The 27,940-nt window shown below is 46.0% G+C and overlaps 1 protein-coding gene across 2 annotated transcripts in view; it reads left to right on the plus strand.

Moving 5' to 3' along the window:
* LOC119458437 (general transcription and DNA repair factor IIH helicase subunit XPD-like) overlaps positions 1-27,940 on the plus strand; it is a 185,702-nt gene that overhangs the window by 141,858 nt on the left and 15,904 nt on the right. For both annotated transcript variants that reach the window (XM_049671203.1, XM_037720274.2), the window contains exons 7-17: positions 1,721-1,774; positions 3,016-3,078; positions 7,517-7,640; positions 8,795-8,891; positions 11,265-11,374; positions 13,337-13,360; positions 13,442-13,584; positions 16,330-16,474; positions 17,152-17,291; positions 22,208-22,309; positions 25,441-25,719. In XM_049671203.1, coding sequence (XP_049527160.1) covers positions 1,721-1,774; positions 3,016-3,078; positions 7,517-7,640; positions 8,795-8,891; positions 11,265-11,374; positions 13,337-13,360; positions 13,442-13,584; positions 16,330-16,474; positions 17,152-17,291; positions 22,208-22,309; positions 25,441-25,719 — 1,281 coding nt within the window. The remainder of the gene's footprint in view (positions 1-1,720; positions 1,775-3,015; positions 3,079-7,516; positions 7,641-8,794; positions 8,892-11,264; positions 11,375-13,336; positions 13,361-13,441; positions 13,585-16,329; positions 16,475-17,151; positions 17,292-22,207; positions 22,310-25,440; positions 25,720-27,940) is intronic.

The following is a 27,940-nucleotide window of genomic DNA, read 5'->3' on the forward strand; positions in this document are numbered from 1 at the left end:
AGGATGGCAGAGAACCAGGTGATGTGAGGAAATGAGGAAATTGGTGGGCATAACATGGACATTAGCTGGCATAAAACAGGAGTCATTGGAGATTGCTAGGAGATCCATTTATCCTGCAGTGGTCTTAAAGGCACCAGGCTTTCCCTTTCCTGCTCATCATATTGACGTGTCATCACCACCAATGCTTTGTTTCTAGCAGGAACACCCCGGCATCATATTACAGTAAAACCTCATTAATTCCGATTTCACGGGGCCGCGAAAAATCTCCAAAGTAACTGAATTTCAAATGCTTAACACATCAACATGATTTTATTTATCGAATGAGTATGCAAATCCTGTTTCTACTTTGCACAAAAGCAGTTCGGAAGCTGTAATTATTGTCATCTCGTGACTGATTAGTGGTCACAGTGGCGAAGGCCTCGCGGCTTCCTTCGCATGGCGGCCATGGCGGAAAACCCGCGTCTCCATCCGGGACATGCTTTTCGCTACCGCACGCATATCCCAATTATTTTTTCACCAGTGAGCTGGTCGGCAACAGATTGTCCGTCTATCATGATGTAGCCGGCAGATTCGATGTCAGCGTGTGGGCTGCAGTATCACTTACGCATTACATCGAGTCAAAACGAAACTATTGGTCGCCATGTCCACTGCTAATAAAACTGTGGTTGCTATCGATGCAATCGTGGACGGATGGATGGCGACCACGCACTTCTGAAGGCATGCAGCCAATGTGCACTGAGTCAAAATGAAACTGCTGTTCACCGCATCTGCTGCGGACAAAACGGTCATCGCTATCGATGCCACAATCACGAATGCTGACAATGCAGTTCTGAAAGCAGGCAGTCAATGCGCTTTCAACAACAACGAAACTGCTGCCTGCTGCAACTGCTGTGGACGATACCATGGTTGCGATTGGCGTGATCGCGGATGGTGACTACGTGGTTCTGAGAGGCACGCGGCCAACACATGCACCGAATCAAAACAAAACTACTGTTAACTGCAACTGCTGCGTATGGAACCGCAGTCGCTATTGGCACGATCATGGATGTCAAGTACACATTTCTAAAGGTATGTGCCCAATGTGGTGTCGGGAGCAGCGGCATACGCAAGAATAAGGGCTATAAAGACAAATAAACAGGAAGTGTTCCGGAGTTCCTGTCATTTTTGCTGATGAATGGCAATGTGGACTCAGTCGCTTCGTTTCGGTTGGATGCTAGCACCGCTATTGCTCTTTTACGTCGAGCATTTACAGTGCTCCGAGCTCGCCGCGCTTCGAGGTTTGTCCGAATTAATGAGAGTTTGATGCCATTAAATACCGCATACACCTGCTGGGACCAGTGGAGGAGTCAGAATTCTCCTATTTTCCGAATTAACGGGGATTGAATTAACAAGGTTTTACTCCAACAGACACCTGGCAACCTAATGCTCAAACGTCTAGCAGAACAAGTTCACTGTTCAGGAGGGCCAACGAGGGCTGGTTCACGCACATACTGCGACTTTATAGAAAACATAAAATGCCTCCATTAATACTCTTGCTATTGCATCTTTGTAACGAAACAGCACTTGCTTTCGCTTGAGCTCCGATTGAAAAAACATCAGTTGCTAGTCAGTGCGCAGTCCTGTCGTTTTTGTCTTTCCGGTGTCTTCGGCTATTGGAGTACTAGCGTATGAATACCGACTAGCCCAATTTACTGTTGATCTTGTCGTCCTGTCTGTGCAGAACTTTGACGCCCAGGGCCGAGACGTTCCTCTTCCCACTGGCATCTACAGTGTGGTGAGTTCACTGTCGGCACTTTGCTTGAATGCGGACATTTCTTCTGTACCCTGTACTGTCAGCCAAGCGAGAAAGGGCTGTGTGGACTTTTGTTGACATATTGCATTGAGGACGGCAACCATGTTTTAAATGCCAGCTGCAGCGAAATTTCGAACCACGTGAGAAAACGTAACCTGACCCATTGGCTGTGGCCTGCAGCGCATGCACGCGGACTTTCTGTACCGCGTGTTTTTTCACCAAAAGCAGTTGTAAGCTGTACACTCATTTTTCTGTGCGGCACCAGTGCTTAGGTCATGTATTTGGTGGGAAAATCGTAAACACATTTATTTACATTTGAGAATCATTCAGACTTTGCTGTGTGCAGTTCTTGAAGTCACAAGCGTTTCATTTTGTGATAAAGTTCGAAGCACTCCGGCAGGGGTCGTCGTCCTCTGGTGGATCCAAGTCCCACCTACCATCAGGTTCACTTTCTTCAGAAGAAGAAGGCTCAGAGAAAGTGCTGTCGTCACAAGTCTTGTCGTCACTGTCGCTATTAAAGAGAATATCCAGTATCTCACTCTAGGAGGGAGCACGCTGGCTACCAGATCAAGAACAACCAAAAACTTACAAAATTGTCTTCAGATAACTATTGCAGTGTATCGGTAACCTACCTAACCATGTTCAGATAAACAGGCAAGTGCTGCCATCGATCAGTAGCTTCGAGAAGTACAAAATACGGCTGCCCGGCACACAGATTAACACAGTGGAGCTATAAGAGGAACTTCCGTGCTGAATGTTATGTCTGAATTTCAAGTGAAAGCATCATGTAAAGGTAAAAAGATATTGCCGTTTTTCATATGGAAACTGGGATAAAAAAAAAAGTGCTTCCATTATCGTTGGCTGGAAGTCGTGCATTACCTGGAACGCGCAGCTCCTCGGCGTGACCTCCCAGATTAGGCGTTGGCCTAGTCTCGTGCTGGAATCATAGCCACTAACCACCAAATGCACGCGTCATCTGCTTAGTGGCTATATAGAAACTGCTAATAAGAAAATGATACAATTACCAGTCCGTCGGCTTTGGCAAAATTGCTTCAGTGGTATGTACTATACTCGTCTATAACCAACTTAGCCGAAGGGAAATTTCATTGCAGTAGGCTGCTCGGAAAGCTGAAAATGGCGTGCTGCTTGCTACTGTGCCTGACTTGTGTGGTCTTGACTGTGGCTCTGTTTGCGATCTTGATTCTCTTTGCGTATTTGTGCAGGATGACCTGAAAGAGTATGGCCGGCAACACCAACTGTGTCCTTACTTCGTGGCACGACAAGCCGTGAGCCCTTTTTTTTTCTTGCCGATTCTTGATTGTGTACCATACCTTGCTGCATATAAGTAAACACCGAATAAATTAGTCAAATCTCGTATCCCTTGTGTTGCTCTGGGCCGTTGAACCCTGTTGATCAGTCACTGAGTCAGCCTGTTAGTTACAGCGACTCGCCGTTGCAGGTAGCTTTTTGGCTATCGTGTTGTGTTGCTGAGCTCAAGGTCGCGGATTCGATGTCGGCTACAGATTCCGAGATTTTGTGAAATGCAAAAACCCCCGGGTGATTAGATTTAGGTGCATGTTCCCCCCGCATGGACAAAATTAATCCGGAGTCCCACATTTTGACATGCCTCGTAATCAGATTGTGGTTTTAGAGCATAAAATCCCAGAATCCCGACTAAGGAGCTTTCTGTACTCGCCGACAACGGTGTGTGATAATGAAATGAAAGCTACGGAGCTTCTGCGTATCCGTTCTGCTAAGTAGCCCGGCATAGCTTGACAGTGATTTTAGTTCTTTGGAACAGGTACTGATTCAGTATAGCTTCCACACATGTGAAGGTTTCGCATTTGCCCCAACGCAGAAGAGGACAGCTTAAAATCAAGTCAAAATTAACACCGAGTGGTGTTTTTTTTTTCTTATTTTGGTGTTCTAAAAATGTGTTTATTTTTTCCTTTCCCTAGCCTAAACAAATGTGAATGACACTTTCGAGTGACTTTTTTTTCAAGTGCGCCCTTACTTGCACATGCTTTGCATCGGTAGCTTTCGCTCCATAGCCGCAGAAGTTGTCCACATGTATAGCATGGGCAAAGACTGACTGACCCCTATCTCTTCTCCCACTGACATTAAGAAATGTATGTCCTGCCAAGGGTCCTGGAAGTCAATACGTTTTGCTGTAACAGCACTGAGTACTGTGTCACATGATGAGGCACAGTCTTAGAATGTGTTTTACGTGCAATGGCTGCTTATACCAGGTGCGCGAAATATTTGAGAACGCTATTTCTTATCGCCATAGACACCAGCAGGCTCATCATATCTATCTAGGCGTGCGACATCTTGTTGGTTGGCCCCTTATGATTCATACTGTGCAGTTTGTTCTAAGATGGAAGCATACAGGTTGAGCAGGAAATGAATCGCCATGCAGTCCTCGTTGCCCTGGCCGCACACCACAACGACTCCGAAATTGCCACCTTTCTGAACGTAGTGAAGTCATTCGTTTACAAGGTGCGGACAGAACTGATGTGTTCTGGCGGTGACGTGGCATCTGTGGTGACAACGAAAAAGCACTGTCAGCGGTCAGACGTCGTCAGAACCCCTGATTTTTCTCCCGCGGCTGCAAGCCATTGTGAGTGACGACCCAGAGAAGTCAATGTGGGCCAAAGAGCTCCGAGTCACAGAGTCGTCTGTCAGGCTCGCTGTGCACGAGGATTGGAGGTACCATTCCTACGTCATGAGGAGGGGGCAATTCATGTCCGATAAAACTTGGGAGACTTCCTTTAAATATCTTGGATTCAGCTAAACAGTAACCTTTCGTGGCATGCGCACATTGAACACATCACTAACAATGCATACAGATCTCTTGGTTACATTCGCAGGAATTTTTCTAAAGCCCCAACCCATTTGAGGTTACTGCTCTACAAAACACTAATTAGACCGAAGCTAGAGTATGCGTCATCTGTCTGGAACCCTGGTCAAAAAACATTAGCAGACACCATTGAGTCAGTTCAGAACAGGTCAGCACGTTTCATCCTATCAATCTATTCCCGCACAGCTAGCGTTTCTTTAATGAAGTCAAACCTTGGCCTTGTTAATTTGCAGCTTCGAAGAACGATTTCCCGTCTCTGCCTTTTTCAAAAAATTCTTTATCAAAATAACTCACCTAAACAAGAATTTATTTCAGAACCTTCGTACATGACGTCGCGTCTTGATCATCGATTTAAAGTGTTCATTCCTTTCTGTCGCACAAATGTTTTCTCCGATTCATTTCTGCCCAAAACCAGTGCCGAGTGGAACCGCCTTTCCCCTCCATCGCCTGCATCGAGGAGGCATCATCTTTGAAGATTGCAATAACTGATCATATTTTGAGTTTATCAGTCTAAATACTACTAATTGTTTGACCACATTGTTTTGTTATCGTTTATTGTACCCACCCCCTCTTAACGCCCTTGTGGGCCCTGAGGGTACTGTAAATAAATAAATAAATAAATAAATTGTCTGCTCCAGTCCAAGCGCTTGCTAAGCTAGCTGAAGAGACCTGAGGAGCCTGAAATGCCGGATTTTTTTTTTTTTTTTTTCAGATGAAAAAAATTTTGACCAAGAGCAAAAAGTTAACCGCTGATGAGGTGCCTGCAGTAATGCACACAAATTTTTGTCGTCTGTGCTGGTGTTAGCCGTCGTCAGCAACAACGGTGACGTCATGCCGCCACACTATTTTGCAGAAGGACTCCGCCCGCGTTAATGCTGCCGCGCATGTGGAGGTGCTTTCCACCGTTGTAAAGCCCTGCATAGAGACTGTTTCGAAAGGAAGACCTTGTGTGTTTAAGCAAGATTCGGCTCCCGCCCACACCGTCTGTGTCACCCAGGAGTGGCTGGCTGACAACTTCTACGCCCACGTCACTCCCAATTTGTGGCCTCCTAGTTTTCCAGATTTAAATCCGCTTGGCTACTATGTCTGGGGCGTCATTGAGAGAGAGGCCAACAAACAGCCACATAATAAGACTCCCTGAAGGCCGCCATAGCTGACTCAATGGCCAACATCTCTAAGGACCACCTGGTCCTTGCATGCAGCCGTTTCCAAAGCCGAATTGAATCGGTTATTGCTGCGGATGGTGGATTCATTGAGTAATTGTTGAAATAAACTGTAAGAGAAGTATTTCCCAACGTTTGGTGAAAATATGTCTATTTTTGCTGGAGATAGTCTTCTCTGCCTCAGGCCAACATTGTGTTCTCAAATACCTCACGCACCCGGTACATAAGCAAATGCAGGCATAGCATATAAACACGAGGATGAATTACTGTGAATTGCTCGTTTGTCCTGTAGTATACATAAATAGGATGATGAAGATGAATTCTGTCTAGGGTAATTGAAGTTCTGGACTTTTATTTCGTAATTTTCCATTTAAATTTTTGTCCTTTTCTTACCACACGTCAGGCCAGGTGGCCAATTCCTGTGACACTCGTGGTGCAGCAGTGCCTGAGCCATGTCCAAGTCAATGATAAAGTGTTTAAACTTACTTAATTTTCCAATTTCTGCCAGTTGTCGCAGTGTGCATAATTTTTGTTATTAAATTGTTTCTTCTGCACCTTGCTCAGTTCTTTATCAGAAATTTGTAGGAAAATTCAATTATAATGAACATCTGATAATATGGCGAACACATTTTATGAAACGAAGGTGTTTGTCTTATCCGAGCTTGACTAGATATACTATTCAACTCGGAATAATATAAACCTAGATCTGTGGGGCTTGCATTAACACAAGTACAGTTGCCGACCGATAATTCGGACATGCTTGATTATTGGACAGCTCCACGGCACCGCCACCAGCCCCGTAGACTTAATGTATAAGAACGACCGCAATTCGGGACACCTTACAGCAAGGTGTGTGATAATTCCTACTCAGACTACCCGACTTTGTGCTAATTTGGCAACCAACTCGAGCAGAAATAGCGATATTTTTGTATTGCTACGTCGCCGGTGCCTCATTGAAACTGAAATTAGCGAAGCCTAGTTGATCAAGTAGGTCGCCAATGAGAATTTGATGCATGCATTGACTGTACTTTCGTCTATATGTAGCGAAAGCATGACAATGGTAGAGATATGGGCCGCAATATTGTAGTGATATGTTCCGTTTGGTTCTATGCCCGTCTTATCATCCATCGGTAATGGCCGGCTGATTTCATCGATAACGTGTGCGGAGCGTTGCTCTGGCCACTGACGAAGCACGAAAAGCGGGAAAAGGAATAGCATAAAAGGCATTGCTATAAAATTGCGGCCACAGAATGTCTAGGCCAAAGGCAGCCATATATGCATGCAACAATGAGTTGACAAACCTGGGCCGTATTCCCAGGTTTGTCAACTCATTGTTGCATGCATACATTTAAAGAAACTTTCATTTTTGTGATATTTCACGTGGCTGGCGCCGGACGCGTTGATGGGCGGCAGCATTTCCCCACTGTGATAATACAGCGTGCTTGGCACTGTGCCAAGAATGCCATCGCTCGTAGATGCCAATGTGCCTTGCGTTGTCCCTGCGAAATTGAAGATATCCCTGAAAGTGATGATTCAAAAATACAGCACGCCGTTGTTGGCGACTTGTGGAATAAAATCGCTTATTTTTGGGCGAATCCGATATTTTGGACTTCCAATTACTCGAACTTTTTGGCAGTCCCCGTCGTGTCCAAATTATTAGTTGCTGACTCTAGACTGTACAGGCAATTTTTGTGGGCGCAGGTGCTGCATGCCAAGGTGGTGGTGTACAGCTACCACTACCTGCTGGACCCCAAGATCGCCGAGGTGGTCTCCAAGGAGATGAGCCGCAGTGCTGTTGTCATCTTTGACGAGGCGCACAACATCGGTGGGTTGCCCCTTTTTGTGCACTTCAGCACCAGACTCGCCTAGGTTGCCGAGCGTAGTGTCGTGGTTGCAACAGTGCGACTGGACACGGACAGAGTAAAAAGGGAGGGGACACCACACGGTGTTGCTATTCTTCTCGTACCCTCCTCTGTACTTTGTCTGAGTCCATTCGCACTGTTGCGACCACGACACCACACCAACTCACCCCATTTTTCATCCTACTGAGTGTAGTGTGTCTGAAACCAACTGCACATAATGCAAACTTTTCACTCCTGGTGCGCATGGTACAGTATCTGTTTAATGCCTCTTTCTTCTTGTGTGGCAGCTGATATATCGTATAGACTCGTGCAAGGGCCGCACTATTTTTTCACAATTTTGACGAGGTGCGGCCCTTGCGCAGGGCTGAACACCCCGGATTCCCGGATGTACGATTGCATCAGAGGTCAATGTGACGCTCTCACCATCTAGTAGCGGTACGCGGATGTACACAGCGCGTGAAAATTCGCCGATGTGAGCGTGCAGCATGGGGGCACCGAGCGCGATTGCTTCATCGTTGAAAATTTGTTTCCCAAATTTAGGGCTGCCAAGTTGGGGGTACGGCCCTTACTTGAGTCTATACAGTAGCTGATAAATATACTTATATTGGCACTAAAGTAGATGGCGTTCTATGGACATCACGTTATGGAAAGTAAAACGATTTGCTACTTTAGTTACATTGAAGTTTGTTGCATCGAGGTTTAACTGTATTGCATCTTAGATGCAATACAGCCTCCACCGTCCTGTCAACGAGTGATGGCAGGACGATGGAGGCTTGAAGTGATCAGCAGGGGTAGAACAAGGGATGTCTCTATAGCCAACATTGGCTGCAGCCTTAGACATCCTTTGTTCCCCCACCCTTGATTACCAACTGTTTGCAACAGCCTAATGTTGTTAGCGCAACAGTAGCAGTGGCGGCCAGATGAAGGTAAGTGTCTGATAACAAGATACGAGAAGCAAAGTAGTAGTATCAGCAATGTGAAATGTGACAACAACAGGTAACTGTATATTATGAACAATAATAAATTGAAACTGAATACTGCTTATATACGAGTACTCATGAGCTGCTAACTGAGTCACTGCAGCTCGAGAGTTTACAGGTGTGATGTTTTCATGCAGACAACGTGTGCATCGAGTCCATGAGTGTACGCCTGAACAAGCGCACCATTGAAGGGAGCATGGAGAACATTGACAGCCTCGAGCAGACCATCAAGGAGTAAGTCCACTGCATCGTGTGCCTTTTGGATGTTGACGGGTTTCGCTTCGGGGCCCATGTTGCTGTGTCCTCTGTGTTTGCGATACCTTTTTTTTTTGTTCTTATCAACTTTTGCGAGTCATCACCGTTATGATCCTTCTAGTTCTGTGTGAATTGTGCTTATAGAGACTGTGTCAGGTCACGTCACAAGTCTCCTAACGTACCTGACAGTGCTGCTAGGGCATTTTAATTTTCGGCCATGTCTGAAAAATCAAGTAACCAAAAAATTGGTCGTTGACTGTTTAGTATACTCATTTACAGCCAGCTTAGCCAAAGTAAAATTTTGTTGCAGTTCGCCTTTAAAGTAGCATGAAATCACAGGGGAACTTTCCTCGGTCTTCCGGTACTTTCTCCACCTGTGTTCCACGTTGTTGATCAGCTCTTCCAGCTGGTTGTCACAATTTAGTGATGTACTGATTCTGCGCTCTTGGAAAGCAGAGGTTTACCGGTGGATGGAGACTTCAAGTGATCAATAATGGATGAATGTAAATGCTGCCAAGGAAAGTGGTTGTTGCCCCGATGAAAACAAGTGCCCTTGTGGATGTAATATTGTCTGTATGTCTGTGATGCCCGTAATTTTGAAACTGCCCACCTGCTTGGACCCAAGGGTCTGCAGTGTGTAATAAATAAATAAATAAATTAATTAATTAATGAACAAACAAACATATTGGTTCTAGCCCTGGGTTCTCCCCAGAGATTTTTGAGTGGTGTACATTTATGACCGGGGCAGAGAGCGACTAAGCCTCTCTCTCTTTCTCTTTTTTTTACCTATATGACTATTCCACCATTTTGAATTGTAAGCTCACCAGCTTTGCATTTTTGAACACATTAATGAAACTAACACGAGCCAGTGACGCATGGTACTGCAATCGCCAAACTACGTCATGACAAAGTAAATCCACTTTCATAATGCACGCAAAACACGTGCTTGCGATTCAAATCTGCATCAGCCAGGAGCGCTCCCTCTGTCCGCATGGTAGCAGTAATGAATGATGATGCTATATCTATATATATATATATATATATATATATTTTTTTTTTTTTCGTTTGCTTCTTGGGCTTTATTCTGCACAGCGAAATATGGTGCTATGGCTATTTGAAGGTCAGACCTCTCCACTTGATGATGGTTCCAAAATGGCGGCATTGCGTTTTTAGGAAGCCTTGCGCACCATGGTGTGATGGCACCTCCCGATGCCTATTTTCTAGCCGATATTTGTGGACAGCGTACTAAAATAGTGCGGTTTTCTCAGAATTTCCAGCCCCGCCCACCACGGGAAGAGTCCTGCTCCAGCCTGAGACGCCCCATGTTTGACCAGTGTTTATTTTATTTATTCATACTGTCAGCATAAGTGCCAAAACAGGAGTTGCTGATTTGGGCACAATACAAAAGAAGAGGGGAAAAAAAAAGGAATGAGAAGTACTCTTTACGAAATAAATAGTCACAAATTGCATCCACTCAAAGTGAAATGTCAACATAAATTCTAACACGAATAATACAGCACAGATCGAGAGAATACAAGGGATACAAGTGTGCAAGCATGTACATTCAGACGCCACAGTAGCCACTGACCAGGGTGGCTGAGCATTGCAAGAAACTCGTGTGGCTGCATTAATTCAGGTGCCTAAATGGTAGTGGACATCTCTGCAGTACCAACTGTTATTTAGGCTGCTATAAGATATTCAATGGTTTGCTTTGCAAGTGAAGAGACTTGCTATGAAAAAACACATGCACATAAAGATACTCTTTTGTGCCAGAGACTTGGTTCAGTTTTTCATAATGAGTCCATGAATTCAAATGGTAGGAAAAGTTTGGATGCCCTGACCTCACCTGCAAGTACTTATAAGGAGCATTGATGCTTCTCTTTGTGCAAGAAAATGCGAGGAATAAGTAAGTGGTTAATTCACCCTCACCGTGCCATCTGGTAGTCTCTTCGTTAGCTCAGTCAGTAGGGGCGACTGCATTGCAAAGATGGTGGTACTGGCTTTGGTCCCCAGATTGTCACAGCGTTATCTTTAACTATAAAGGTTTTATTCTGATAAACCTGTCCTTTGTAAGTTCCATGCTGCTTTCAAGCATGGATGCCAACATTGTTTCTCACAAAGCAGCGTTGCAGTGTGATGCAAAATACAAATCCTGCAAACACCTAATGTAGCAAGCGAGTGTTATTAGTAGTCATGCCGATTGGGCCGAATTCCAGCAAGATGCTCGTGATGCATCAGGTGAGGAGTGTAGCAGAGCCACTTTCCAAGAGGGGTTCATTCCTTTAGACTGCAGTATATCGCGTGCCCTCACTCCCGCAAAACTCCCGGACGGAACCTTTTCCTGCTGTGCAGGTTGAAGGAGCAGGATGCCGAGAAGCTGCGCACGGAGTATGAACAGCTGCTGGAAGGACTTCGCGAGGCACGGGAAGCCCGGGAGGCCGACCTCATCCTCGCCAACCCTGGTCTGTGTGCTTTCCCACCCAACATGATCTTGGGGTATAGCTGCAAAGCATCTGTGACTTGCCAGCCTCCATTGTAGTTTTCTTCTTGTGCTGAGAACATGAAGTCAAGAGTTCTATTCCCAGCTGCAGTGGCTGCAGTCCAACTTAAAAGGGATTGCAAAGATTCTTGTGTACTTAGATGTACTTAAAAACTTAAGGTGGTCGAAATTGATCCATGATATGGGGCTTAATAACACTGTGAATCATCCAGACTTGTATGTACTTAACAGAAGAAAATGTAACCAATTGCAAGTACGGTTACTTATTTTAAATATGTAATTGATCAAAGTTACCAATTACCCCCCCCCCCCCCACAGAGTATTGAGGAATTATTAAAAAGTATATGATTACTTTAACAGTACTTTTCTCCCTATTTTATTAAAATTGCACAAATTGAGTAAATAGAATGAGTGGGCCTGGCCATTTCAATAGGTCCTCTGCAGCCCTTCATATGTTGTTTATCTTCACGAAGAATTGCTTTTAGAAATTTCGATAATCTTCTCACATTTTCTTGTGAAGACATCTGCAGCGTCACTGAAAATTCACTCGATGCACGTGCTGGAAAGAAGGGCTGTGTTATAACGAATGAATACCTTGCTCACAACATTGTCATTACTCACTGCCATGATGCTCCGATCTGGGTCCTGCATGAAACAAAGCACTTCGTTGTTGCTGGGGCTAGGGGAAGGCATTTCCAGTAAGTCCGGTGAAAAACTGAAAAGAAAAAACTGTTCATAGAGGATTCCCTGGCATCAACATCTGAATTGGCCTCACTATAAAGGCAGTTTGAATTTATTGACCAACATCTCCTTCCTGTGCCCTTAACTTGTTAGCCATTTCGACTTAAGAGGAAGCGTTAGCTCGGGCCCAACTCCGATACCGCCTATTCAAGTACAGTCAAAGAGCGATTTTCCGGATGCCCGATTTTTCGGACATGCCCGATAATTTGAATGCCTTCGCGGTACCGCACGTACCCCATAGAGTCAATGTATAAGAATTTCTAAAATTTCGGATGCAAAAAACCTTCGCCGTCTGATTTTCCAGACTTTTCGGGACCGCAGGACTGAAACGGCGAGATAAGCAGATATATCAAAACTAATGCTAGTTAGAAAATTTGTTCCAAGTGGAGGCATCTTGTGAAATCACTGGCTTCAATTCACAGCAACTCTTACCGCCTATGAAGGCTGCTTAAATGTGCTTCCAGGTGAAAGAGGGAGATTTATTATAAGAGAAAATATCAGAGGTTGGAGTTCCAAGAAAGGTGCGCAAATCTGCAAGCGTGCCATGTTCAGGTGATCTAGGTGTAGTTTCCGGACGCTGATTGTCTGAAGGAGGTAATTCATGTGCATCCCTTTGTACACTGTAGTTTTATCTAAATTTGAGTGCTCAGTGCAGCATCATCTGTTATAGCTTGTTTAGTCAAAAATCAAACTGGTTACATGTGATTGGTTGCTGAATAAAGTAATTGAATTGCAGTGAGCATTACCAAGTGAACAAAGCAATCGTCAAATTACATTATTACCGGAAAACATAATTCATTACAAGTAAATAATTGCATATCTTTTGTTAAGTACAAGTTTGGAATCATCCTCATATGAAACTTCTGAGGGTGACTCACTGCGGTAGCTTTGTGGCTATGGTGTCACATTGCTTTAGCTCGAGACCATAGGTTCAATCCCCACTGCGGCAGCCGCATATCGATCGGGGCAGAATGCAAGAACACCCGTGTTCTTAGGTTTAGGCACACGTTAAAAAAAAACCCAGGTGGTCAGAATTCTACCAGCCTCCCCTACTACAGCGTGCCTCATAATTTTATTGTATGTTTGCATGTCGAGCCGCAGAAATCAAATTTTTACGATGTTTTTTATTTTTATTTTTTAGGGTGTATGCGTGTGGTGAACACTGTGTCTCTCTCTTTTTCAGTTCTCCCCGACGAGGTGCTGCAAGGTAAGGGGTCTCTGGTGGCTCTCTTGTTCCATGTGATGCCAGCGTGAGTGACGGAGAGGCGTGCTTCCTTCCTCGGGGCAGAGGCGGTTCCGGGCAACATCCGTCTGGCGGAGCACTTTGTGGCCTTCCTGCGGCGCCTGCTGGAGTACGTCAAGATGCGGCTGCGGGCGCAGCACATGGTGCAAGAGAGCCCCGCCGCCTTCCTCAAGGACATCCTGCAGAAGGTGAGCAACCGCCGCATCGAAATGTGCGAATACGAAGACATAGGGCCAGTGTTTAGAGGAAGGAGCAGACTTCCAGAGGAGGCAGGGCACATAATGCAGGGCGCATAACGCAGGTAACTTCTGGTCCAGAAGTTACCAGAAGTTACCAGAAGTTACGGACCAGAAGTTACCAGGGGTGGCATATAATTGGGTGTCAACAGAAAGTTCAATAGAGGAACAGAATTGTTTTCATGGTTGGCAGCCCAACGTAAGACAGGTGCTGTCAGGGAAGCTTCTTTACTGCTGTGGGCTTGATTTCTCTGTTGACGAGTGCTCGAGGAAAGACAAAAGTGTGACATTATTTCCAGTGCATACTGTTCGAGTGCCTTGGGGATGGGGGAGAGGCCCTGTGCCAGGAATGAAGTGGAATGAACAGTGTTGCTTTGTTTTGTTTGCCAAGATACCTCTAAAAGCTCGCAAGATTTCTAAGCAGCATGCGCTAATTAATTTGTGATGAAAACGCTACGAAGGACATCTAATGATGTGCATATACATGTTTTTTTAAATCTTGTCACATTTGCTCGTGTTCATGGCACGGTGCCCCCTTGTGTACCTTTTGAAAATTTGATTAGCTTAACAAATTGCTTTGTGGGAAAGATAGCTTTACAGTTATGTTTTACAGTCACGTGCTATCATGAACCTAGATGTCATAAACCATTGCATGATGCAGACAGAGATGCGAATACATGCTGATATAATGTGGGTGTACAGTCGGTGTCAAAGTTTATGGATTGCGGGAACTGAAAAAGAAAGCTGAATATTTCCACAGCTTCGTACAGTAAAGCCCGTTAATTCAACCCTTGTTAATTCGGGACATCATATAATTTGCGCTCGTTCTTATGTCCCGGCAGGCATATGCAATATTTAATGTTCGCAAACTCTCGTTAATTTGGACGTATTCAGCCACACACTGGTTAATTGAGACAACCTTCAGACCACGGCGACCATGGAGCGTCGAAAATGTGCGATGCAAAACAGCAAATGTGGCGGTAGTGTTCAACCAAAACGAAGCAGCAGAATCAACATCGCCATAGTCTGTACTGGACAAACTTTATTTGGGTCCTGCAGGACGCGCTTAGGGCGTAGTGGGCGTCTCCCACGTAGGGACCAACAGGATACCATAGTGATCAGCAGAAATTGTATGGGAACGACAGGAACGAACTTGCGAATGAATGCTTCGTGCCTATTTGTACTTTTATAGCCTTTATTGTGTTTATTGCTGCACGCCCCACCGTGTTGGCCGTGTGCGTTCTGAACTGCTAGTCGCCGTTCATGATTCCATCTGTAGCAGCTGTGGTTTCGTCCACAGTGGTTGTGGCAAACAGTAGCTTCATTTTGACTCGGTGCAATGCACGCCCAATATCAAACATGGCGGGAGGTGTTAAGGATGGCGAGTGATCTTACCGTCGCGCGCAAACTGGCATCCAACCTGCCGGCTACACTGTGAGGCTGTTGCCAAACAGCTCACTGGCAAAAGAATGGTGCAGTAGTAAAAGCGTGTCTTGGATGTAGACCGCTTTGCATCGTCTTGTACCGCGGCCGGAAGTTGCGAGGCCTTCACCGCTGCAAGTGCCAATCAGTCACGAGATGATGAGAATTGCAGCTTCTGCACTGCTATTGTGCAACATAGAAACTGGATTTACTGATTCCATCAGTAAATAGAAAGGCGTGTTGATTTATTAAGCATTTGTTTATTAAAGACGATAGTCTTTCTTGGGGAACTTAAACGCTGAAAATTTGGTCTGTCTGTCTGTCTGTCACCCGATTCAGCCACCCGGCCAAAGTTGGACCACTTGCTTACCGCCCACACTACTTAAACTGGTACGGCTGTTCATACTTGTGAACGTTATCGATCACAAAGTAAATATTACGCATATCTGAGGCGCAACATCACTAGGTAAGTATTAGGAGGTGTGTTCCTTTAATAGAAAATACATAGATACGTAACTCTAAAGACCCTAGTTTCTTAAGCTGCGCTGAAAATTCCATGCTATGCACGCCGACGAACGACGTTCCCCGACTGCGCGCCGACGAGCGCCCTCTGCCATGGAGAAAGGAAACCCTCTGCACAAGCTCATGTTTCCCGATGTATTGCCAGATGGCGTCCATGTCTCACGCAGCGCCTCCTCAATTTTATCAATGCCAGCCAGATGCGGCCGATTCAACATAAAGGAAGCGCTGTCTGAGGCAGGGCAAAACATAAATGCCCGCTTGATGAAATAATGCGGTAAAATGAAATCTGTTCAAACAAACCTTCATGCCAGGACGGAAATGGTACGAGAACAGCATCACGGGTGGCCGCGGATCAGACCAGCACTCATGTAGTATGGCCGGCAGAAGACTATCGTCTTTCGACGACATTTGCAGCCAAGCACGCAGATACGCGGCAAATTTTTGTTTTCTTGATAACCTTGATGGTTCGACATTCCGACACTTCTTTTCAGTCCTGTGAAATCCGAATTAACAAGGTTTTACTTTTGGATTTTGCAGGCTGTACTAGTACACGCAAGCAACATAGTGTTTTATGGTTCGACTGGATACGGTCGCAAACTTCTCAGAAATCCTACATTTTCTGTGATCATGTGGTCCGTAAGCCTTTGATGCCGACTGCACGTGTGCGCTTAACTGACTGCCTCTATTTTGCACTAAGTCTTACGATGACAGGGATCGCCGACTTGCTTGAACTTGGCGCTCTTGTGACCCCAGGTGTGCCTGGAGCGCAAGCCCCTGAAGTTTTCAGCGGAGCGCTTGCGGTCTCTGCTGCGAACCCTCGAAGTGCCCGACCCCACCAACTTCAGCCCCCTGGTGCGCCTCTGCCACTTCGCCAGCCTCGTCAGCACTTACACTAAGGGTGCGTGTTCCCACATCTCGGTGCAGCCTGACGCTCCCGCACTTGTATTCAGATGAACAGAAGCCAGGTCGCATGACAACGCACGTTTTGAGCCACTTGGGCTTGACCTGCATCAGCGAGTGTTTGTGCATCAACGATTCACGCAACGCTTCGCATTATGTAGACGTCAACTACAGCTGAGTCTACCAAATTTTTGAGGGACCTGGGTCGAACGTTTTCCCGATTAGTATGTTTTTTTTGCAACATCATTTATTTCCAGCGAAGTGGGCAAACGGGTTACAATTCGCTACCCGTTCACCCTGGTGCATGCTGGCCTAGGCAGGTCACGTATTGCCACGTCAGGTGATGACGTAATTTTAATTGGCACGGAAATCTGCAGGAGACCTCAACAAAAATCGTTTCAGCGCCAAAAAGTTTCACTTTGGCACTCTGGTCGCCTGACAGATTTTTTACGAGGTGCAAAATTTCACTGAAGTCGCTTGTGCTGCAATTCTGCAGCACATTCACCGTCCCAACACCCACAGATCTTTCCAGGCTCTTCAGCCAGAGAAGACTTGACAGTTGTGTGACATGTTAATGTGGCTGTGCTCTAACAAAGAGAAATTGCCAGTGCACGTGTCTACCCCTGGAGTATGCTGTGTGCAATAGTGGCTAAGACCATTGCTTTGGTGGTGCAGGCTTTACGGTGATTGTCGAGCCGTACGACGAGCGGAGTCCCGGTGTGCCCAACCCTGTGATAAACCTGTCCTGCATGGACGCATCGCTGTCCATCAAGCCAGTCTTCAACCGTTTTCAGTCGGTCATCATCACGTCGGGGGTGAGTTTTGGCAAAGTGGTGCTGGAAAGTTCAGCGTTATTTGGCTGTATGCGGTGGTTATATGTCCAGCTGTGAACACAGAACAGAGCAAGTCAACTGATCTGCATCTGTACAAATGACGACAGTAACAAGTTTACATGTAACAAGATTAGTAGGAGTAACCTGGCGTTGGAGCGGTGAAATTGCGTTGTGCAGCACTGCTGCTGATGCCAGTCTGATAGCAAGAGTACCAGGCCATTTTTCTGCGTCACATTTGAAGACAGTTGCAGCTTTGAAATACAGTCAAACCCATGTATAACAAAGTCAATAAATCCACGAGAAGTGGCCGTTATATTAGTAGTTCGTTATATATGGACTCGCCCTAAGTACCCTGGAGAACTAACTGCACTGAAGCTGGCATCAGCAGTTGCAATTCATCAGCACATTGGTCAGAAAACCAGATTTCCAGTGTCATTTTTGTTCTCGGTGCATTCCCGCTCCTAGCCGCAAATTTTCGTAGAAAAGTCCATCTAAAGAACGAAACGTGGCATCATATATATAGCTCTTTGAAAATGGCGCCCGGTTCTGGTCACTTGTAATTTTCGAAACTGTAAGTGCAGCCGCCATTTTTTATGCAAGAGCTTGTGATATAGTTTACTACAAGCGGGGCATGATTGCGTTCTGCACAAGCGAGCAAAGTGTTCTAGTTGGCCGGAAGCATAAGCTTCGGAAGCTACTGCTGCCTGCTATCATTCTGCATCTAACCACATCATGGTCTCCGCATTACAACTGCGCGTCAGCCAGACAAGAGCCATAAAATTATGTTGTAAAAAATGTTATGTTGTAGAAAAAATTTGATCTTCGAAAAGTAGAATGATATTCATCATTGCGAACCGTTATCAGCAATTCGCAATCCGTAAACGAAAAGCCGCTGAACCGTGATCTCCTGATAACAGCGTAGTAACCGCCGATCCTTTGCAACATTGCATGGCGGGAGCGTGTGGTACAGCGTTCTCGCCAACTCAGGCCGCACGAATATCGACAGCGATGACAGGAACGCTTGAGTGCTCGTTGTTCCCCTGATGCAAGGACATAGATGTTTGTTCCAAATCATTGAAATAGGCGCAACGCATGTCGTGCCGCAGGACTGCTAGATGGACAATTGTGCAAAAATGACAGTGCTGTCACCGTGGCACTCGATATCACAACAGTGCGCGCGCCAGTGCACACCCCGTGCTTCACTGTTTATGCTGTACGCCTCCTCCCTGGAGGCATGCCTTGAAAGCGAGTTGCTTTCCGCACGCGGCAGTCACTCGCTCGCTCATCTCAAAGGCGGTATCATTGTCGCGGTTAGACTGGAATGGGGCGTGCGCTTCCGTGCGCCGAGTTTGGTTGTGCTTCCATGCTTTGTTACTTCGCATGCGCCCTCTTTTTACCTTGACCAGATTCGAAGTGTTCTTTGTAACAGTACAGCGATTTAAAGAACGTTCGTTGTATCTGGAAGCAGTTTCAAAAGGCAGGGTTGAAAAATCGTAAATGCGCTGAAATGTGTTTGATAGATTGTTATATCTGGGATCTTTATAAGTTTGTTCGATTAATTATTTTTTTATCTGATGGATGGCCGCCATATGAACATGAGATGAAAAAATTGTGATACAGATTAATGATTTGCTGGAACACTGTTGTAGATAACTGCCAACCTGCCCATGCTGCAAACAGGAACAGTCCCTCATTTTCAGTAGTTGCCTATTTTTGCATGTCAGTGCTGCGTAATGAAAGTCACTTGCGCTGATCTTTTTCTATTCCCACTGTACCTTTGTGAAAAACAGCACAGTGTGAACCATTCTGTAAAGTGGGGGGAGGACGTGTAAAGGAAGCAGGCTTGAACGATTCCTTCGGCTCTGAACACCTTCTTTTGTGACAGCAGCAATCTTTCACAGTAGAGACCGCCATCTTGCTCTTGCCTGGTTGCACATACAGCATACGGTGCGCGGTGACAGCGTTATCGCCCTTGGACTTACTACGGTAAACTAGCATGAAAAAGACGTGGACGAGCAAGAAACAATGAACACGGGCGCTGTTTGTCGTTTCTTGCTCGTCCACGTCTTTTTTACGCTAATGTTTTCGTAAGATGGAACCACACCAACTGGCCTAGCTCTCTCAGTTTTGATGTTTATACGGAAAATCTATGCGCCAAAACCAATTTTAGCGCCTGATCGCGTCATAGACACCATTCTTAGATAGCAAATACGGATCTCAAAGGCCATGCTTTCACTGGTAGAAAACCAAAATACGTCATAGGTGTCGCCCCGGGCACTTTGGGCGTCCAATCCCATCGTCAGTCAAGCCACCAAGCCAAGCGACATGAAAAGTCAACATGGCCGCTCGGGCCAGCAGTTCGCAACGCACGATGCGTGAACGGTCCCAGAGTTGCGACGCAACAGCGGAGTTACCAATGCATTGGGTCCTATGGGAGCTATGCCGGGATCGGCTGAAAACGACGTAACAGCTGGGAAAACGCAGCACCCGGGAATGTAACAGCGGGGTTCTACTGTATAATGGATGTGTAGCAAGACTACACTGAATGGTTTGGAAATGTTCGGTAAACTTGCCCAGTTAATACTGGAGAAGTCAGAGTGGCTGTTGGGAGCATTCATTATGTTTTGTGAACTTTTTTTTTCGGTATTGTTGAGAACTTGCAAAGTGATCAAGGCTAGACATTATTAACATCATTGGGATATACATTTATTTTTTTTTATTTTAGTACAATAACCCTATGCTGAATGGTTTGAATATTTTTGGTGGACTTTACCCAGTCTATATTGAAGAAATCTCAGCTGCTGTTGTAAGTATTTATTTTGGGTTGTGATCTTGATAAGTTATCAAGGCTAGACATTTTATTATAATTGTGATATACATTTATTTTTTGTAAGTGCAATAAAACGTCATTTTTGGTAAATGTAACAAAATCCTACTTTGGATGCCACTTTGAGTCCTTGAAAAACCTGTGACAGGTCCTGGAAAGTCCTGGAATATCCTTGTTTGTGCCTTGGAAACCTGTACGAACCCTGCATGGGGAAAATAAGTGTTTTTTGTAGGTTACATACAGCAGATTTTTTTTCTGGAGGAACTACTGCACTCAATATATTATGTAATACATTAACAAAAAGCAGAACGAATGCACTTTTCACGCATAAAAGTTTTATTGACGAGATATATGTCATAAAAAAAGATATAAATTGGCAAAATAAATATTGTAGGATAAAATTAAACAATGTTTGTAAAGACACGCTTGTATCTACTAAGAAAAATATGTAACGAAAATTATGATATATAAAAAATGTATTGTCGTGTAATAGGCATTAGCTCCAAAAAAAATCAAAATTTTTCATTGAACAGGTATTGCACTAAAAAATTTAACTGCAAGTACTACATTTGTGCGCGCCCGGCTATGCTTGCTGATGTTCGGGGCTTGTTTGCATCGTCGTCGCTTTCAGACTCATAGTCCGACGAAAAATCTTTCTCCTCCGACTCGCTGCTGCTCGATGCATCGATAAGATCAGCTGCAGAGGCAGCGGAATTGTGAGATTTGCTATCTCCCGAAGCGTGCGCGCCGCTTCCGGAGCCGGACATTTTTACATTCTGCTTTGACAGTCGCGAAACTTTGGAGCGTATTTAAAATTCACCGCCATGTGGGAAAAATGCAAACTGCTTAGAAAACAAAAATATAGTTCCTTCATGTCGGACAGTGCAGTGTGTCCGTGAGCGGCGCAGGAGGTCTCGAAAGCATCATTTCAAACCATCGATAGCGGGCTAACGATGCCCCTTGGGCGCAGTACGGAAAGAGTTACAGATATTGTACTAATTTGGAAGTAAGCATGCTTGGCATGCACAGTAAACCTGCATCCTTCACGAGCTGCTCTCCAAAAGGCTTCTCACCTTTCAGCCTCCGTGACTGGTTTAGAAGGGATTATCCACCTCGGTGGCCATGAATTCTACAAGGGATGTCACAAGCGAAACGATGCAGTGTCACGTACAAGATTTGCGCAATATATGGTAGAGCACAGCTCTTAGGTAGCCCGTTCCTGCAGCGAGCGTCAGCATCGGTGTCGTCCTTGTAACCGAGCGAACGAGTGCAGCGGATAAAAGAGCGAATGCGGAGTACAGTGGGGGATGGAAAAAGCAGCGAGAGCGAAAAGAGCGCGAGGAAAAATGCAAGAGGAGGGCGCAGCAGAAAAATGAGGTGGAAAGCGGAGGAGGAGGGTATGGCGAAAGCGTGAGAAGAAAAGCATAGTACCGCGCAAAGCGTACAGTGTGGTGACGACGGCTATGAGATGGCGCCAGAGTAGCACGCGTCGTCTGAACATTTTTTTCTGTACATTTGCTGTGCCATTTTTGCTGTGCTTGTGACTGGTGTTACAATTACGCTGCTGCAGTACCCTGCAGCCTTCCACGCTTCGACTCCATCGTTGTTGTTGTCCAGCCAAGTTGTGCTGATATATCGGGCGCTGTGAATTGTGTGAGATACTGTGTAATGTGAGGAGGGAGTGGCAGCACCAGTGGACTTCGCGTGTAGTGAGGTTGCTGCACGAGATGGTGGGGAGTCGGACTGGAGGGTGCGGTTTGTATGGTGCTGTGGCAGACAGGGCTTTGCGTGGAGCACAGTAATAAAGAGAGAATGTCTGCAACTGCCCTTGATCTTCACAGTAAAAAACTTTGTGGCATTGTTGTTGCTGTGGGCAGTGACACTGTCAATGCTTTCAACATTGTTTTTTCCAACGTTCCAGCCTCGGAACAACACTTGCTCAGAGTGGCACTAATTGCACGCCTGATCAGGGATGTTAATCATGGAAATTACTGACAGATTGCTGCAGTAGCTGCTACCGTATATTCACTTTAAAGGTATGGCAACAGGCTGAAATTTCATTGTCTTGCAGACGCTGTCCCCTGTGGAGATGTACCCAAAGATTCTTGACTTTCGGCCCGTCGTCTCCGCTTCACTCAGCATAACCTTGGCACGACCAAGCATATGCCCTCTGGTGAGCATACAATCATTTGCTGTGCAAAATAGAAAAAGAAATTAATTTCTGGCTGTTACTGGCTGTACCGTATTTACTCGATTGTAACGCAAGCTTTTTCGTTATTTTTGTTGCTTTTACTGGACCCTGGTGTTACATTCGAATAATGGCAAAAATTTACTATTTTTAAGGAAGTATTCTAAATCCTGCAGTTTTTAGCAATACGTTGGCAATTTTTGCCGTTAAATCTCAATCCAATTAATAGAGAAGTCGACCGAAGTCAAAACTTGTTTTTTGTTCGAATCAACACCTCCTTCAACTAATGCCTGGAGCATGAGCCATGAGTGTGCTGTTGTTTCCTCTCCTGTTCTCTCCTCCTTTCGTGCCAGTTTGGTGCCAGTGGCCGGCGCCTCTTGCGGGTACCGCGTGTAAAAAGCCACTCAGATGGATGGCCTGCCAGCGCCCGCAATCTCGGAGGCCATGGCTACCGCTGCCCGCGCGGTGGTCACGCCACTCTGGGCAGGTTGGTGGCGAGCGTGCAGCGCCTCCTCACAACACACGGCAGGATGGCTTTTATGGGAAAGCAAGCGACATTTCAGGCATCTAGTTGGAAGAGGTGCTGGTTCGAATTGACGCCATTTTTGCTGTGCTTGTGACTGGTGTTACGATTACGGTGGTGCTGCAGTACCCTGTAGCCTTCCATGCTTCGACTCCATCGTTGTTGTTGCCCACCTAAGTCGTGGCTCATACCGACTATTGAGGATTGCCCAAGAAATGGGTGGATTAATTAAATTTCTAAACACAAATAAACATTCAGGACTGCTATAGAGTAAGGGCTGTTAAAGGTGAAATTACATGTTGAAATGAAAGCAGTTGGAACATTCGATGATCATTAATAACACACACACACAAAAAAAAGATCCAGCAGCACCCATCTCGCGATGAATGTTGATGTTAGTGTGATTATCATTGAAGCCATGCATCGACACACCATATTGCAGCCGCCGAAATGCGTCACGTATGAGGCGTGTACGCATTCGGGCTGCTCTCTCACACTCGCCACCAGACATGCTGAGCCAGCTAGTGCTGAAGCAGTGAAGTCCCCGCATGAAGCACGTGTGAATATATATTCAAACAAGATTGCCTGAATACTGTATTTACTCGATTCTAACGCGCCCTCGATTGTAAAGCGCACCCGTTTTCCGTGACCAAAAGACAGAAAAAATAACTTTACACTACCGTGCACCTCATGCTTTCATACAGAAATAAAGCTTTCTCTCATTATCAAAAAAAAAAAAACATTTACTCCCAATGAACTAAAGTTGCGATGAATTAAAAAGAAAAATGTTGCAGTTTCGCCCTAAAGGCAAAGCATCGATTGCGATAGCAAATTAGTAGACAGCTATACGAAGTAAGGATAGTACTTTTATCAGCCGTATAGACTTATAAGCATTTGCTAACTAACTAAATTAACAAGCATCGTGTCAGGTGCGCACAAGCAAACATGAACACATCTCGCTCGATGACCGCGGAAATAGCGGAAACTCGCTGTCTAAACACTGGAGTGACGAAGAGCGGCAGCAACGGCGAGCGAATTGACCTTTGTGCTAGCACAGTTCTCGCTTCAACGCGAACGGTAAGCGGCAAAAACACAATGCATGCGGACTCCCCGTCTCGGATCGCTTCCAAGATAGGGCCGAGGCGATCGTATCGGCGAAGTGGATCGTCGCAGAATACGTCTTGCTTCGGGCCCCTGAAACCCTTCCGCATTGCTTTGCTGGCGAAAATCCTCTTTTGTTTGCGCCAGTCCCGCATGCAGGTTTCGGATTCTCCGAACTCCCGTGACATGGCCCAATTTCTCTCCGTATCCGCTCACATGATCACTTTTCTTTTAAATGCAGCATCACAATGAACTCTGCACTTCGTGCTGATAGAGCAAATGCAGAAAACGGGAAGACAGAGGGTAGATTAATGCCTAAGCACACGTACTACAGCACATGGAGAAAGCTACGGCAGCTAGGCTCGAAGCGCGTATGAGGCGGCCATTTGGAATGCCGATGGCGATATGGTAACGCAGGTTTAGGGTCGTTCTCGATTGTAACGCACATGCGATTTTCGGACCAGTTTCATCGGAAAAAAAGTGCGCGTTAGATTTGAGAAAATACGGTATATATGGCACACACTTGACTCCACCCAGGACCGGAGTAATTCAAATGATTTTAAAAAAAATTTTTGTCACTGAAGAGTGGCACATACCCAAATGGCCCATATCCAGTGATCCAAGTTTGCATCAAAGAGGTTCATTGAACAAAGACACATACCTAGTTACTCATAGCTAGGGACAGAAGTCGGCATAAAAGGCGGTCACTGAAGGGTGGCACATACCTTGTAGCACATACCTAGTTTCACATACTCGGTGGCCCAAGTTAAGCTAAAAGTGGTTCACTGGCACTGGCACATAGCCAGTAACACAAGTTGGCGTGAAACGGGGTTAACCGATGCCATTGAAGTGCGCCACTTACGCAGTGACCCACGCTCAGCTACCCAAGTTGGCCTCAAAGAGATTCATTGAAGGGCGGCACACACCTAGTTGCAGATACCCAACGGCCCAAATCGACGTCAGGTTCATTGAAGAGCCGTACAGACAAAGTGGCACATACCCAGTGCTCGAAGTTGGCATCAAAGAGTTTCACTGAACAGCTGGACATACCCAGTGCCACATGTCCAGTGTACCCAAGTTGGCGGGAAAACATCCTCGGACAACCCTCAAAAAGTGCATGAAGCAACCTAAGAATGCTGATCGCATTAAAAAGGAAAACATAGAAATTTAACAGGGCATTCGGTGGGACTCCATAAGAAATTCCTGGACTGTGGAGCAAACATCCTTGTGGCTGAATCCCACAGTAGAGGTCCCAAACGAAATAGTCTTAAGTGCGACTATAAACCTTGCTATTGTTGACAGTGCCTCACCCTTTGGGCAAAGCTGCCCCCTTTTTTTTTTGTGAGAGCACCTGTGAACATCCTGGGCTCTCCTGCTCAAGGAAATCTCTCGGCAACGCCTTTCATAATGGTAATAAGCGCAGTGCTTTTCCCACAGGATGTGGATGATGGCACAGTACGCTTCACTCAAGTGCCATTCAATGACTACGCAGATTGTGAGCAAGGGCAGCGACCAGGTGGCCTTGAGCTCGCGCTTCGAGACACGCGATGAGGTGTCGGTGGTGCGCAACTATGGGGCTCTGCTGGTGGAGCTGGCGTCGTGTGTGCCGGACGGCATGGTGTGCTTCTTCACCTCGTACGTGTACCTCGAGTCGGTGGTGGCCGCCTGGTACGAGCAGGGTGTCCTCGACCAGCTGCAGCGCCGCAAGCTGCTTTTCCTCGAGACGCCTGATTCAGCTGAGACGGCGCTTGCACTGGCAAACTATGTCAAGGTACTTAACGTGTATGTGTTTGTTTGTGGTGTTATGTGCCTGATGACTATTGGCTGTCCAGTCACTTGAATTTTTTAACAGCAAAGCTGTTTAAGCCAGCCGTAATTTGTGGTGCGTAGCCGTGGTAGCCATGGCAACCCAAAGGAGGAGGAGACTCCTCGCCAGCTCCCTGCCTTCCCGACCCCTGCTTCTCTTCCCTCCGTGGCGCGCTGAGCCAGGAGAAAAAAAAAGAAAAAAAAGGCGGAAGCTTGCACTAGGCAGCGCAAAGCTCAAGACACAGTGAAGCTGGCTGATTGATATCGAGCGGCTAGCCTCCAACGCGTTCGGCGTCGGCAAGCAGCAGCGTTCTTGGCACTGTGCCAACCTTGGTGCCAACCTGCCTGCGTTTGTGGCATGCCAGGAACACTGTCGCTCGTAGGTGCCGACGCGTCCAGCGCTAGTCACGCAAAATGTCGCCAACGCGTTCGGTGTCCGCAAGCAGCAGCGTTCTTGGCACTGTACCAAGCTTGGTTATCCTGCCTGCATTTGTGGCATGCCAGGCGCGCCGTCGCTCATAGGTGCCCACGCGTCCAGCGCTAGTCATGCGAAAGGGAAGGTACCCCCGAAAGTGATTGCTCAAGAATACCTTCCTACATGCGTATTTAAGTTAAACCAAGTTAAGACCTAGCAGCAACCAAGTTCATACCTAGCAGTAGCAGCCAGTAAGCTTCGCTGTGCCTAAGCTTTGCGCGACGGAGTGCAAACTTGCCTGATTTTTAAGTTAAGCTCGCATAGAATGCCAAGTGGGAGCAATTGCCTATGATGCGATATTTCCCTTCTTTATTTTTCTGGCAGTTTTGGCACTGATGCCCTCCACTTTCTATCTGCGCGTGAAAACCCCTCTACTCACGCCGTTGCTGGTATGCCTCATCTCACAGTTTCACAAGGGTCCTGCTTGCTTTTCTTTCTATTTTCTCAGTCGCAGGGATTCCTCTCTCGATTAAGTGTGGTGTTGCATTTATCGTCGTCACATCATCATCAGCCTTCCGTGTCCACTGCAAGACCTAGTCCGTTGTTTCTGTAAACTGCATTTTCATTCTGTTGGCACGCATTCTGTTGCTCTTCATAGACAACAGGCTACCTGCTCTATGCATTGGATGACGTGCCCATTTCTATGTCTTTCTCAAGTTGAATACAGTCAACGAGTGATTTTCTGGATGCCTGATTTTTCGGACATGCTCAATAATTTGGATGCCTTCGCAGCACCGCCACGTACGCCAGAGTCAAGGTATAAAACGTCTGAAATTTCGGACGCAACAAACCTTCACCGTCTGATTTTCCGGACTTTTTGCCATCGCCGCAAGTCCGAAACGGCATTAATAGTAGCCACCACCGCAGGCATTTTTGTTATCTCGCCTCTTCGAACCGGCGCTCTCGCACGCAGATTCGCTCGCAGCCGTAGCCACCGCAGTGGCAACGCTAGGCCTAGCTACTTCGACGTTCGCTACCAAGCTTCTTTCTGTTCGGTGCCGTGTTCTTTCATTGAAACAATTCGCTGCTGTTATCAATAGCTGACTCCGCCTTTGTAATTCTCACCATTGTCTTGGAAGCTCAGAAAGCACGGCGCGTTGCATAATGTCGGTTTCCAAAAGTTAGCTTCGCCTCACTACAGCAATGTTACGCAGTGAAGCATACGCGAAGTATTGTGAAGCATATTAAGAGTTGGAAGGGGCAATTGTCATGGGACATGGTATGTATTCCTTATACATGTGTGCACCCGCCACTTGCTTTCACATTATGAGCACCAATATGCCTAATAAGCGTACTGGCAAACCTTCAGAGCTATTTTAGACCTTCCTGTGGTGATTTGAGCCCTTGGGGGCATTAAAAGGCATGCACTCGATTTTTCCGGACTGCCCGTTTTTTCGGATGTTTTTTGCGGCCCCTAGGGAGTCTGAAAAATTGGACGTTGACTGTATCAGTTACCCGCAATCGCACTATCACTGCCACTATCAGCCGCCGGGGTGGAGTCAACATGAAAGCACGGCTGGCTTTGCTTCATACTGTCGATGTGAAGACATTGTCAACATGGCATGAAACCATATCTTTTGTTGCTGATTCTCAAATTCAACGAAATGAATTTTTTTTCTTATTCAAATTTGATTTTTACAATTGCCCAATAATTTGGAAAATTTTGCATGGCCCCTTCCATGTAAGAAAAATCCAGCAGCAACTACTTATT

This window comes from Dermacentor silvarum, chromosome 7 (assembly GCF_013339745.2).
Source record: "Dermacentor silvarum isolate Dsil-2018 chromosome 7, BIME_Dsil_1.4, whole genome shotgun sequence".
Classification (NCBI taxonomy): domain Eukaryota; kingdom Metazoa; phylum Arthropoda; class Arachnida; order Ixodida; family Ixodidae; genus Dermacentor; species Dermacentor silvarum.